Raw genomic sequence first — 15,407 nt, forward strand, 5'->3', positions numbered from 1 at the left:
TGTTAAACTGAGAAATCGCTTTGTATTTACTTCCGCTCTGTCACGTGGTGAAACCGCGGGTAGTATCGTTCCTTCGTTCGTTCTTGGGCTAGTTTAATTTGTTTGCTTTGTGTACGCGTGTCATCTGAGGGCGGGGCCAAACGCCAGCACTGTTATTTAAACGGAGATTAGCGTTCAATCTGTAGGAGAAGCAATTTAGCAGCAGAAGCGTACAGAATTGTGTAAGTGTATTTAAATTGTGTCTTGTTGAGTTTTAGTACTGTGTTAAACTGAGAAATCGCTTTGTATTTACTTCCGCTCTGTCACGTGGTGAAACCGCGGGTAGTATCGTTCCTTCGTTCGTTCTTGGGCTAGTTTAATTTGTTTGCTTTGTGTGCGCGTGTCATCTGAGGGCGGGGCCTGTTGAATTTAAGTAATTAGACGCGTATTTAAAAAGCGTCTACCCACCGCGGCAGCGGTCGCGTGCAGCCCTCATCGCGTGAAGACCGAAGAGGGTAAAGACATCGACTCTACCTGCGCGCGACTCCACCGAGCCCGGGACACCGACAGGGCACTTGAGTATTGCACTTCTTCTGTATTATTATTTTTCTGTTTTGTATCAACACCTGCACTTTTTGTCCTACTTGTTTGCACTAACACTTATTCCTTTATTGTTATCTTTAATGTTTCTCCCTATTTTCTTTCTGCTTCTCTTAAATATGTGTTTTAAAATCCTTTCTGTTAATACAACACGTAAATCATCTGCAGCATGCCGAAGGTGACGCAATGCTAATACTCTTCACAATGTATCACTGCTAGCAACTGCCCCTTCTACTTTCCCAATAGGATTGTGGAACTGCCAATCTGCTGTGAACAAAGCTGATTTCATTACAGCTTTTGTTAAACATTCTGGTCTTTCCATTGTAGCACTTACAGAAACATGGATCAAACCAGAGGACTCTGCCACTCCCGCTGCCCTCTCCAATAACCGCACTTTCTCCCACAGCCCTCGCATCACAGGAAGGGGTGGAGGCACCTGTCTCCTCATCCCCAAAGACTGGAAATTCAATCAGCTAACACCCATGTGTGACAACAGCTCCTTCGAGTTTCATGCTTTTACTATCACCCACCCTGTTAAAAAGTAATTTTGTAGTTATATATCTTCCCCCAGGTCAGGTCACCCCGCTGCACACGTCTGATCACTTCATCGTCACCCTCGACCGCGACCTCACTTCTCCGGATATCGCAGATGTCTTACCGATGGTCACCTTCCGGCGCAACCTGCGGTCTCTCCCTCCCTCCTGTTTTTCCTCTGCTTTCTTCTCTGCACTCTGATGAGCTCTCTCTTTTGAATACAGAGAATGCCAGAGACACTGTGTTCCACGCTTTCATCCTGCTTGGACAACCTATGCCCTCTTGCACCTGGACCAGCCCGTCCATCCCCGTCGGCTCCCTGTTTATCGGATGTACTGCGTGAGCATCGCGCCAGCCTCCGGTCAGCTGAGAGAAAATGGCGCAAGTCAAAAGACCCTGCAGACCTCTCTCTCCACCAATCTCTTCTCTCTTCTTTCTCTGTAGATGTCACCTCTGCAAAAACAGATTACTACCACTCGAGGATCTGCAACTCTCCGGACTCTCGAACGCTCTTCAAAACCTTCTCTGCTCTCCTCTGTCCGCCTGCTCCTGCACCTTCATCGGAGTTAACAGCTGCTGATTTTGCATCGTTCTTCGTAAAGAAAACTACTGCCATCAGCAGCCAGTTCTCTACGCCACCATCTGTCGAACCCGCCCACATCCCTGACACGTGTGTGCTCCCCGCCTTTTCTACTCTGTCTGAAGCTGATGTCTCAAAGGTCATCGGCTCCAACCACCCTACCACCTGCTCACTGGATCCCATCCCCACCCCTCTCCTCCAGGCCATCTCTCCAACGGTTGTGCCCGCTCTGACCCAAATCATCAACTCTTCGCTCACCACTGGGACATTTCCCACAGCGTTCAAAGAGACCCGCAACACACCGCTTCTAAAGAAACCCACCCTGGACCCTACACTGCTAGAAAACTACAGGCCTGTCTCCCTTCTTCCCTTCATCGCCAAAGCCCTGGAGCGAGTTGTGTTCAATCAGCTCTCCTCCTTTCTCATGCAAAACAACCTCCTGGACAGCAATCAGTCTGGGTTCAAGACCGGTCATTCCACAGATACTGCACTGCTCTCAGTCATCGAAGCCCTGAGACTGGCAAAAGCATCATCCATGTCATCTGTGCTCATCCTACTGGATCTGTCTGCTGCCTTTGACACTGTCAATCATCACATCCTCCTGGCTTCTCTCAGTGCTATGGGTGTCTCTGGAATGGCGTTGCAATGGTTTGAGTCCTACCTCTTGGGTAGGTCATTCAGAGTATCCTGGAGAGATGAGGTCTCCGCGTCCCAACAGCTCAACACGGGGGTGCCACAGGGCTCAGTGCTTGGACCGCTACTCTCCTCCATTTACATGACATCCCTCGGCTCGGTCATTCAGAAGCATGGCTTCTCCTATCACTGCTATGCTGACGACACACAACTCTACTTGTCTTTTCAACCGGACGATCCGACGGTCGCTGCTCGCATCGCGGCATGCCTGAGTGACATCTCGCTTTGGATGAAGGATCATCACCTGCAGCTAAACCTTGCAAAAACGGAACTGCTTGTAATCCCGGCCAACCCAAAGATTCACCACAACCTTGCCATTCAACTAGGCTCATCAACGATTACACCGTCCAGCACAGCCAGAAACCTGGGAGTGGTAATCGATGATCGGCTTAACCTCACAAGTCATGTTGCCAGCACCACCCGGTCCTGTAGATTCATCCTCTACAACATTAGGAAAATTAGACCTTTCCTATCGGAGCACTCTACGCAAGTCCTAGTCCAGGCTCTTGTCCTGTCCAAACTGGATTATTGCAATGCGCTTCTGGCTGGACTTCCTGCTTGAACAATCAAACCTCTCCAGATGATCCAGAATGCGGCGGCAAGAGTGGTCTTCAATGAACCGAAGAGAGCGCATGTAACTCCGCTCTTCATCAGGTTACACTGGCTCCCTGTTGCCGCCCGCATAAAGTTGAAAGCTTTGCTCCTGGCCTACAAGACCAACACCGGATCTGCACCATCGTATCTCCACTCGCTAATGCAGATCTATGTTCCTGCCAGATCACTGCGGTCTGCAAAGGAACAACGACTAGTGGTACCATCCCAAAAAGGAAAAAAGTCACTCTCCCGTACCTTCTCTGGATCTGTTCCACATTGGTGGAATGATCTACCAGCTGCTACAAGATCAGCAGACTCAGTTGCCATCTTTAAAAAACGCCTAAAAACGCATCTCTTCCGTCAACACGTTGCTGATTGATTTTTCCTAAGTCTCTTCCCTTTCCTTCTTTATAAAAAAAACACTTACTAACCTCACTATTCTTAGCTTTTTATACTGTGCTAGGCTTTAATGGACTAGTTTGATGCACTTATGTATTTTGTTGCCTATGTTGTTATAATTGCTTCCAATGTTTCCCCATCTGTAAGTCGCTTTGGATAAAAGCGTCTGCTAAATGACTAAATGTAAATGTAGTCCTGTCTTGTTATTGTACCCATGTCATGTTTTGTTATGTTAACCCCACGTGGGTCTTTGTTTCATTATTTATTTAAATATATGTTAACCCCTTACCTGCGGTCTGCACCTGGGTCCTCTGTCCTTGTCTCACCACTCGAGAATCATGACACTTACCCACTTTGTGACTATGTGTACCTGTTTAGGCCTAAAATAATGAAAGTAGTGCAAAGAAAACGTCTCGGTTACGTATGTAACCTCTGTTCCCTGATGGAGGGAACGAGACGTTGTGTCGAACCGACAGATGGGGTTCGCCCCTGAGAACCTATCATCTTCTGACTATTTTGAAAAGGCCAATGAAATTGGCGAATGAAATTTGCATGCCGGGCTCCGCCCCCGGATATCCGGTATAAAAGGGGAGCCGGTGTGCTCATTCATTCACCTTTTGTGCTGAGGAGCCTGAGAGCATCTCACGATCGCTGCAGCGGATGGCTAATGTTGTGGCATGAGGGACACAACGTCTCGTTCCCTCCATCAGGGAACAGAGGTTACATACGAAACCGAGACGTTCCCTTTCTGTCGGTCTCCCGACGTTGTGTCGAACCGACAGATGGGGTTCCTATTGAAAACGCCACAGCACTTAGCCGCATCACAATCTCTAGCGAAGCGACGTTGACCGGCCGGGCCGAGCCACACGTGAGGGCTATTGTGAAATTTGTAACCTTCCAGTGGGCAGGCAGGGGCTCCCAGAGCTTTTGGCAAAGATGAGTAGCCCCTGCCCTTGGCCACCACAGACGGAGGCCTTGTTCTCTAAACGAGAAGCCGTCCGGTACCGTAGGGCTACTGGGTAAGCGCTGTTCCCTCAATGTGGACGTGCGCTACGGAGACCACTTCCCACCATAGGGGGGAATACAGTGGAGACACCAACATGGTCTCACCAAATAGGGGAGAACTCATGGGAGGTATGTGCGGAATGCCGCAAGGTGGATGTCCACCTGGGGGAGGTCATGGGTTGCCACGCGGGGAACCATCTCATGACGACATCTCAGACGGAACCACCCTAGTGGGGGGTTACTACGTGTGGGGCACTAGGTCCGGTTAGAGCTATATGTAATAACTCAGCTTGATACCCGGCCATAGGCGGCAGGGCTGCTCCGCCGAGCCTGCCTCCCTGAGTGCTTATTGATGGATGGACAGACTGCCTATTCTTCACCCTTGGGGAAAGAAGGGAGGCAGCCCATAGCGCACTGATCCACCTAAGAAGGGGAATGGCTTTGGGCAGGCGTACGCCCTACGACTGCTGGTCTCACCTGTTGGCAAGACTCGAGCTGCCGGCTCCCCACGGAGGTTGCAAGCCTCTGCGAGGTATAGCTTAGCCCAACCCGCAACTCTACAGATGTCTGCCAGAGAGGCGCACTGAGCCGATGCCCACGAGGAGGCCACACCCCGAGCGGAGTGTACCGTCACTCAAATGGGCACGGGCTAGGATCGGCACGCCGTAGTGACGGCGTGTGCGATCCAGCGCGACAACTCTCCTCGGAGACAGCACTCCCATTGCTGACCTCCATAACAGACAAGAGCTGCTCAGGGCCTTGAAGCCCTCCGTGTGGTTCGAGTAGAGGCGCAATGCGCTTACTGGACACTCCACGTACAGGTTGGGTCTTTCTCCCAGTGTGGGAGCGCCTGCAAGTTCACCACCTAGTTCCCAAAGGGGGGCGGCGGAACTTTGGGCACGTAAGTCGGCCGGGGTCTCAGGATCACGTGAGAGTCACCGGGCCTTAATTTTGGCAATCGGTGGACACGGAATGCTTGCAGGTGCCTCACCCTCTGGATGGACTCGAGCCCCAGCAGGAGAGCCAACCCCCCTCGCAGAACGAGGAAGGGGGCTCTCCGCAGGGCCCGAAAAAAGGGCCTTAAGGCCCCAAGAGGGTATGGGGCGCGGACGAGGCCTTAGCCCCTCGCGGCCTAGAGGAACCTAATAATCAGGTCATGCCGCCCCAGAGGCTCACCAGCAACTGGTACGTGATAACCGCGACAGCGGGTACCCACGCTCCAATGTGGAAGGGGAGATTACTCCCCCGCCTCTCCTGCAATAGGACAGCACGTTCCTGAGCAAGCAATTACGCGGGTCTTCTCCTCGAGAAGAGCACCAGGACGAGAAGGGGCGCCACTTAAAGGCATCCAGCCTTGTGGGCATGGCCCTTGCCTGAGTGATAGTCTCCACCACTGTGGGGGGTAGATCATCCAGGAACTCCTCGTCCCATCCAGGAGCCAGACCCAAAGGTCCGGCTCGAATGCCACAACGTGCCCATCCCCTGCGAGTAGGCCCTTCGCCAGGGGATTTGGCCAGGGGGAGTTGTCGTCAGGAGTATTAGCTCCGAGGACCAAGTGTAGTTGGACCCGTAAGGTGCAACTAGCAGCACTTGATACTCCCTTCCCAGAACTTGCACAGGACCTGCGCAATGAAGCTCACTGGGGGGAAGCGTACTTCCGCTTGTCCCGCGGCCAGCTGCGCGCTAGGGCCTCCGTGTCGAGGGGGGGGCCTCGTCCAGGGAGTGCCCACAGGTCCACCTGTGCCCGCCCAAACCACACCCAAGCCGCCCGCAGGGGTGGAGTCGTCACTTCCCACGAGGTGTCAACTGACGAGAGAGCGCTTGGCTGTCTGGTTCAGGACACTCGGTGGGCGTGTGACATGCAGGGGCTTTGCCACCTGCTGTCTCCACGGGAGGAGGCGTTTGGGCGAGTTGCGATGACGGCAGCGAGCGAATGCCACCCTGAGGTTTAGTACGCTACGCCGGTCGTGCTGTCCGGGCCAGTATGCTGGCTCTGCACGAGAGGCCGGAGCCTCATCAGTGCAAGCAGGACAGCTAGCAACTTGAGGGCAGTGATATGCCAACGCAGGCGGGGGCCGGTCCAGCGACCCGACACTGCGCGCCCGTTGCACACCGCACCCGCACCCCGTAGGGAGGCGTCTGTCGTTACCACGACCGGCCTCAAGACCTGCCCGGGGTTAGGATGCGACGGCAGCAGGCGTAATGACGATACGCCTACTGCCAGTGCGCCACGCTCTCCAGGGAACTCATCTCTGTAGTCAGTGCTGTCGCGGTCCCATGTGCGTCAACCCGAGGGGGACAGGCCACCCCCGAGGACACCATGCCTAGGAGCCTCTGAAACTGATTTCAGGGGACCGCTGGCTGCTGCCTGAAAGTTCAAGCAGCTCAGCACTGACTGTGCGTGCTCAAGAGCGAGCACGCCGTCATGGAGACAGTGTTGAGTTCTCTACCAGGAAAAGGGAGCTCTGCGCCAGGGAGAGCTGCTCTTTTTCCCGGCTGACCCGTTACTGACATGCCAGCCCCTCGACAGTGCCGAGGGAGACTGGACATGAGAGTATGCGGTCAGTTGTCATGAACCACTCTTGGCGTCTGACAGACACCAGGACGCGCTTCTGCGCCTCCTGAACGGCACCCTTGCAAGGTGCTGCTCAACGTATGCAGCGACCCCTGGTTTTGGGTATGATGAAGTGCGGCTGTAGAAGCCACTGGACATCTCGGCCGAGGGGACGGTTCGATCGCCTTCGCCAGAGGGGTGGCAGCCCCGGCCTGGAGCACGGGAACATCCCTGCCTCTGCTGAGGTAAGAGGATGCCCGAAGTCCGGCGGAGGTCTGGCGAACTGGATCGAATGCCGAGACGGACCACACTCCCAGCCACCGTGATGGTTTGAAATGCTAACCAAGCACCCAGGGACCTCACAGGGGGGGCTACGATCTGCTTCATCAACCCGCAGGGGTTGGTTCAATGACTAGCAGTGCTGGTCCCACCCGGGGGGAACAGCTCTGCTAAATCACCTGCCAGGCGATGGCCCAGCTCGACGCACCGTCGAAGCGAGAGTGCTGAGGGCTGCTTTATACTCGCCATTGCGTGCCGCAACGTCGCAACGTCGAGTTGCCGAACACCATCTTTCAGAGGGTGAGAGCGGCTGCAAGTGGGACCCAGAGAGAGACCTCTCCTTGTGAGAAGGCGGGCACTAGGCCCCCGAAGGGGCCCAGAAGGTGTTGGGACATGGCAGGGACCGCCCCAGTCCGACCATCCAGCTACCAAGGCTGGGTCGGGCCCGATGGTTCAATCTCTCTAGGTGGTCCTTTTCTCGACGTCTTCCTCCGGGGGGCCACCTGCGAGGGCACCAGAACCGGAGTCGACGATGGAGAAGGCCGGGGCTGCTGGGGGCAGACCACGTGCGAGACCTCGACGGCCGAAAGGCGGCCAGGTTACAGCAGGCCGGTCTGTTTCTACACTGTCAAAAGGCTGCTGGAGCTGTCCTTGACAGCGCCACCAATCAGCCGACCTTGCGAGAGGGGAGTCGGGAAAGTGGCCTTTCTCGACATCGCCCACCTCCGCAAGATTGAGTCCGAGGCATCTTTCCGGGCCACTGATGTGGACATCGTCCGACCCAGCCTGCGCTGCCACCGTGGTCCCCGGAGGGCCAGTCGGCGGCGGCACTACTTGGGTCGGTCTTACCCCGTGGGGCTCTCTTTAGCGCCCTTGCCTGCAGGATGGCCATGGCGTAAGAGTGGTGGCAGCTTGGCCCACGGCACTGCCAGCCTCAACACCAGAGATGTCGAGACCTTACATGCCCTGGACGGTGAGTTTAGGTCAAGCTCCCCAGGTGGTCGCCGTCTGGGGATACCCGCGACTGCATGCTCCACCCAGGGTGCATTGACATAGTCCCTAGCTGCCTCCCCGCCCCGAGGGAAGAGAGGGCGATAGAGTCAGCTAGACGGAAGCGCCCCGAAGGGGGCGCTCCAGGTCTTACTGAACTCCTTATGCAGCTCGGTAAAACTTGGCACTTGAGCCGGGCACGGCTTGGAGTCGCGCCCGGGCCCAATGTGCGAAGTACCCAGCCGCGAGCGCCAGGGCTGCGGCGCACCGCAATGGCTGACATCTTGACGTCTGCTCTCACCTGTGCTCGACCTCCCGAGGGAGGGAGCTTCAGGGAATCACCAGAGTCTGATGCTAGCAGGTCGCGCTCCGATGTTGCAAGAGACACCTGAGGAATAAGACGGCTTTAGGACCATCCTTGGGGAACTGTTAAACAAGCGAGACGGGGCGCGAGCGGTCCGCGAGCCGGCCGGCTGACGGATTAACGCTCACGATAATCCCCACATCACCCTCGCTGCCGCTGACGGCAGGGCCATAGCCGCTGCGGTCAGAGAACGGGAAGCAAACGAGGTGGTGGCTGGATCTTACAGAACACAGCCACCGTGACGCAACGTCTGAATAGCCATCCGCCCGCAGTGACGCAACGTCTGAATAGCCATCCGCCCGCAGTGCGGGCAGGACGAATCCAGGAGGCTGCCACAGTGGTCGGACCCCCGAACACCTGCGGCAACCACCGTGTCGGTCCCCGTCCTCGATGAGTGTACTGCACCCAAGAGATCAGCAGGCAATGCCACGCTGAGGAAATTGCTCTTTTAGAAAAATACCTCTGGAACTGCCAGGACGCCCAGGGGAATCTCCGCTGCACCGCGTCGTAGAATTCGGCAATTCGAAGAATGTCATCGGATGCGAAGGCTCCGAAGAACAAAAGGTGAATGAATGAGCACACCGGCTCCCCTTTTATACCCGGATATCTGGATATCTGGGGGCGGAGCCCGGCATGCAAATTTCATTCACCAATTTAATTGGCGTTTTCAAAATAGTCAGAAGATGATAGGTTCTCAGGGGCGAACCCCATCTGTCGGTTCGACACAACGTCGAGAGACCGACAGAAAGGGAACTGAAGTGATTTATGAATTAATTACAGACCTTGATGATCTCACTGTCCACATTGAGTTTATTTGCGGCGGCTGATATCTTTTCTTTGCACACAAGGCCAAGGCTGGTCATGCCATTGTCCCAGTACCTCTTCAGTGCAAACAGATCTTTGTCGCTAAACTGGGTCCTGTCTTGCAGCTGCATCATTAAGTAAAAATCCATTATCCAAAACTGTCAGAAAATCTCTCATGTGTCAATGCATATTTTGGGCACTCACCGTTCTTTTTCGGGAGTTGCTATGAAGCCATGGAGCTGAAATATTACTTGTTACCTGATGAGAAACAGACAAGCTCTTGTTGAAAAGCTTTAGGGGCCTTGCACTATATTCACCATAAAACATCTCTTCCCAATAATGTTCACTGACTAGTGGAAAATTCTGCCGTTCAGATGTTGCCATCCTAATTTTCTCCAAAATATAAGAAAAATAAAAACAAAATTTTTGTATACTGTTGAATTGCATGTAACTTTTTCCACATCTTCTATGGCAAATAGTGATGTTACTTTCATGAACGAATGATCTTTTGAACAAATTTTTAAGTGAACAAATCACTCTTGTTCACAAAATGCATTGACTCTTATTTCACGTTCACTGAAATCCCTCCCTTAAGCACCGATAGCTTCTTGCCTTAAAATAGTGTCTAAAGCACGAGCCAATGCTTTTCAAGCTTTGACAGAGCATTTGGTTGATAAATGTAAAGAACGAATACACCCTTCACTAAACAAGCCAGTGTTTTGAGTCTGAATGAGATAGATCTAATTTGTTCTCTTCTCCTTCGTGAATGACATGAGTGATCAGTCATCTGGTCTAATCTCACCAGCCATTCTACCAACTCGGGAGAAAACCCTTACAAATAGAAAGACGCATTACCTGACTTCCCCCTACATTTTCTAAGCATCCCTCTTCCACCCCGACTTCTCACCATCAACCCTTTTTTTAACCACAGCACAACGGGGGTAACGACCTGAGTCCTGGCACAAATATGCATACTATACGTCTGAGGCAAGAGCGTTGTTATGTACTATCCACATGATTACCACTAAATTGTGCATAAATCAAGCTGGCTTGGTGCAATTCTTTAATTAATGAGATTATGAAAAGGCTGGGATTATGTTTTATGTGCAGTTTGTCAGTGATGCACGGCTCTTTAATCAGTAGAAATTATGCTCGATCTGAAAGCCTTGTGAGTTTGAGTCACTTATAACGTGCCTCTGAAAAGCAACATCCGTCAAACAATGTAAATATAGGCCTACTTTCTTATCCTGAAAATACCTGAGAAGGCTTGAAAAACTGTTATAGAAAGATGCTCTTTATTATTTTTAAAGTTTCTGCGCAAGAGTGCCCTCTGGCTTTCATACACAGCAGCGGCATTTAACTGTACTTTACTGACAAGCTCATTAAAAGTGGTTTTACTTAGGCTAAGACTCTAAATTGAAAATCTGCCGCTAGAGGACACACATTCAAAACAGATATGTTCAAAACAACAATGGCTTGAAGCCGCTGTGAAGGAGCGTGGAATAACGGGAGCTGTCATCTTCACCTCCACCGATATTTTCAATCAGATGTAAATAAGAAATCTTTTTTATAGATGATGTATATGGAAGCCCAATCCTGCCAAAATGATAAATAAATACAAAAATAAATACATGAAGAAATTTAAGAAAGCGAAAATGAATACAGAAATAAATTAAAAAAAAATAACACAAATGAATCAAAACGTTAATTTAAACGTATATTATTTTTTAATTTAAACTTTTTATTTTACATTTTGATATTTATTTTATGCATTTATGCTAATATATATGTATTTCCACATTTTTACATTTATTTATTTTCACAAACAAACATTTTTACATTTATTTTATTTATTTCTACATTTCTGTGTCCATATAGTAATGAGGGGGCATTTCTTGCTTCGGACAGGCAGTCGAGCACAGAGTGGTGCTTTAGGCCACAGGTAAACTCTAAGGCCATAGTAACATCCTCTGCTTTGACAAAATAAGATGCAAGAGATGAGTGTGACCAAATGAAACAATAATATAGTATATTACAGCAAAGTAAACTGCAGCATACTATATATTACAGTAATATATACTGTAGTATTTACTATAGTAGGATTTAAAAGCCCTTAAGGAAATCAAATCATGATTTTATCATACTGTAAGTGTAGATGCCATGTTTTAATGGCAGATTTGTATGACCACAGTTTCACAACAAAAACCCTGGTTACCTCTGGTTATACTGAAGCAACACCATGGTAAAATTGTAGGGGGAGTGATGAGATCAGATAAGTCTCAAGAACATAATTTCCTTACGCAATTGGATGATGGAGTGATGGCATAGAAATTGCAACAATTTTAGTTGCATATGCTCCCAAAATTTGACCTGTGCAACCTCAAAATATATTTGGGAGCATTTGTGTGAGTGCACATTTAGTTGTGGTGTGAGCTGTTTTCATTACTGTACAGAACACATTACTGTGAGCCACAATGACCAGCCCGGCCATTCATAGATTGTCTCGTACTTGGGAACCCAGTCTCGTCTTGTGAGGTAAGTGTCTTGTCACACCCCTCTCAAACTGTGGTTACAATGGCTTAACTATAGTGGCCATTTTATTTGTTTTAATTAAAAGTTTATATTCATAAGGGAACACTGTAGTATATGGGAATTTTTCCTAGACTTTACTTTAGTAAACACAATGGTATAAGCTTTAGCAGGGCAGGTCTAGCACCTTTTCATAATTTTAAATGAATCCTGAATTATTAACTTGCATTTTTACACAATTGCCTGTTTCGAGAGTCAGTAAAATATTGTTCAAGACTTTTACCAGTGCTGTTTCAGATTGAAACACTTTAAAAATATTATTATGCAGAAAGCTGTGTAGTTGTTGACATAGTATGTTCTCAAAAATCTCAGACATAAAAGAGAGATTTGAAACTGGCCTAAAATTAGTCAGCATTGTCAGACCTAATGTATTCTTTTTAAGAAATGGCCGGGCAATCCCATGCTTCATATCATCTGGAACTGTTGCCATTTCAAGGCAACTGTTCATAAACTCAAGATCAGTCGGCCCAATCACACCAAAAATTTGATTTAAAAAAACGTGGGGGAGAATGTCATATTGCGAATCAAAAGGTTTGAGCTGGCTCACAATGACTTGTAAATAAAATATTTATTATGGTTGATGTTGAAATGGACGTCGTCTAAAACCTTTATATACTGTACCTTTCAGCATTCATAGTGCCTTCCAAAACATGCAAGCTGCCCATACCATACGCACTTATGTACCCCCATACCATCAGAGATGCTGGCTTTTGAACTGAATGCCGATAACACGATTTCCAACAAGAATGTGAAATTTGGACTCGTCTGACCATAGAACACATTTCCACTTTGAAACCGTACAATTTAAATGAGCCTTGACCCACAGGACATAATGGCACTTCAGGACCATGTTCGCATATGGCTTCCTTTTTGCATGATAGCGCTTTAGTTGGCATCTTCAGATGGCACGGAGGATTATGTTTACCGACAGTGGTTTCTAAAAGTATTCCTGGGCCCATTTAGTAATGTCAATATCAGAATCATGCTGATGAGTGATGCAGTGTCATCTGAGGGCCCAAAGATCACGCATATCCAACAAATGTCTTTGCCCTTGTCCCTTTCTCCAGTTTCTCTGAATCTATTGATGATGCTATGCACTGTAGAATAGTATCTAAGTCTCTAAGACATCTTTTTAATGGCTAATCATGTTCTTCATTAGTTGCTAGATAGATGTTCTCCCTGCTGAATCTTTTCAAAATGTCATGTTTTATCAGCCCTTAAACATAAACATTAATGTTCTCTATGTTCCATTATGAATAGAATTTTGGCTCATGTTTTTTGAAAGTCTTTTAGTTTTCATTTAATTCAAATTTAAAAATGTCCCAACATTTCCGGAATTCACACAAACATATACATAAACAACATATTGTCATTAATGTATTTGCTACTGTTCCTGTAGATCAGTGGTAGTGGTATGTTCATTCTGCACATTCATTTGGGAAGTTTACTCTGAGGGAGGCTAAAAGGGGTTGCAGACCGGAAGCACAGAGCCGCACAGTAGCACGTCTAATACAACTCTGTTATAAATGTGGTAGAATTAATAAACTGTTTTTCTGTATTTTTTGGTGATTTTCAAACAGATGGTGAAATCAGTTTTTACATTAAAGATGACTTCAGTAAAATCTAATTTTATGTTAAATTATGCGAGGGGTGCACTGTGTCGCTGCAGATCAGCATCCTGAGCCACCAATCGATGTATAATGCGGCTCTGCGCTTTCCCCCTTAAATATTTTTCATCAGGTAGCACTAACATTAGTATTAGCATGCTCTCACCCTTGTCACCGCACATTATATTTGGAAGAATGCTTGTAACCAAACCGTTCTTGACTGCCATTGACTATCTGTAGTGGACTCAGCGTCTTTGCCGATCATGCCCCCTGCACCAACGCTCTCCATCAGCTACTCAGGTTCCCGCTCACTGATTGCACCTGTTGCACATTACATGGACTCTTAATGTACGCACCTCAAGCCTCACTCTGTGCCAGGTCTAGTTTTTGTATGCTGTCATTAACGATAGTGCTGATCTTTCCCGTGGATGTTTAAGCTGTGGATGTATACCTGTGAATGTTTACTTGTGGATTACTTAGCTGTGCTTGTTGCCCGTGGATGCTAACATCTGAATGTCTCCTTAGAATAAAGAGAGTTTCAGAGAGAGCGTCTGATGTCTCCGTTGTGTAGATGTGTGGCTCAATTTAACCAACCAAAATAGTCAAAAGTTTTAAAATGGTGTGGCAAGCAGGGCGGGACGAGAGCCGTGAGGGAAAGCCGCGAGGCCGGACACGTGAGTGATAACGAGCGTCAGCTATGCGTGCACCGGTCTCACATCTCTCACAGAGGAGCATCGGGATCATAAAAGGACAAGCAACAGGAGTGTATGACAAGAGAGGACCAGGCCTGGAGTTTATGTTGTGTTTGTTGCATATTACGTTCGTTTTTTATTTGTTTATTTAATTAAAGATTGTTTTATGTTCACCAGTTCCCGCCTCCTTCCTTTCTCTTATTGAATCTTGCAACAAATGGTTAATTGGGCAATTTCACACGGTCTGCAAATTGAGGATGACTGACTAGTCAGTGTTCCTGCTATTTTTCAGAACTTTAGGCCTGCTTAACAAGTTTCTCACAATTTACATTTAATTTAAGTTGTTCTTGAAACTCGAAACATTCCTGTTCCACCTTACTACCTTTTAAACAGCACAAAAGACAATGTAACACTGGAATAATTCTAACTGGGGCAAAAAGGTACAGTATATCCAAGGCAATCTTAAACGTGTTCAAAGTCCAGGCAGAGGTCAGGTCAAAGCAGACAACAAATTAATCCAGACAGGCAAGAGTTCTACGGCAGACAGCTAACAACAGGGAGAGTATCAAAATCCAGGCACAGGTAAAACAACTGAACTGGGACTAAGCTCATCACCATATCCAACAGGCTATCTGCAGACAAAAGACCCAAGCAGTCTCCCGACAGTTCTCCACCCCACAATTCCTCCTGGGTCCTAAGCTATGGCTCTCCACTTGCGACCCTTTCTGCAGCATTTACATTAACATTTAGCAGACGCTTTTATCCAAAGCGACTTACATTGCATTATCCTATACATTTATACATAGGTATCTGCAATCCCCTGTCTTTTTTCTTTCCTTGTCTTTTCTTTTCTTTTCTTTCCTTGTCCATGAAACAACACAATTTTTACATGTATGTTAATTTTCCTTTGGATAAATAAACAATTTAACATTAGTGATCAAAAGGTTTAAGACTTAATTGTTTTTTGTATTTATTCGTTTATGGAAAGTGATGTATTAGAAAGTTGAATTGCACCAAACTGTCAGTTAAAACCACCCGATTAAAATGATCTTGTGAATATCCCCCTTTCATGTCTCATTTATCTGTTTTATCTTCAAGTTAAAAACATTTAAGCAATGTTTTATATATTTTATATAAGGGCAAA

At 48.3% G+C, this 15,407-nt stretch overlaps 1 protein-coding gene across 2 annotated transcripts in view; it reads right to left on the bottom strand.

Moving 5' to 3' along the window:
- hdx (highly divergent homeobox) overlaps positions 1–15,407 on the bottom strand; it is a 68,890-nt gene that overhangs the window by 32,555 nt on the left and 20,928 nt on the right. For both annotated transcript variants that reach the window (XM_079479156.1, XM_079479157.1), the window contains 2 exons: positions 9,580–9,633; positions 9,354–9,500 (listed from right to left, as the gene is read on the bottom strand). In XM_079479156.1, the coding sequence (XP_079335282.1) occupies positions 9,354–9,500; positions 9,580–9,633 (201 nt within the window). The remainder of the gene's footprint in view (positions 1–9,353; positions 9,501–9,579; positions 9,634–15,407) is intronic.

This window comes from Barbatula barbatula, assembly GCF_947034865.1.
Source record: "Barbatula barbatula genome assembly, chromosome: 18".
Lineage (NCBI taxonomy): Eukaryota > Metazoa > Chordata > Actinopteri > Cypriniformes > Nemacheilidae > Barbatula > Barbatula barbatula.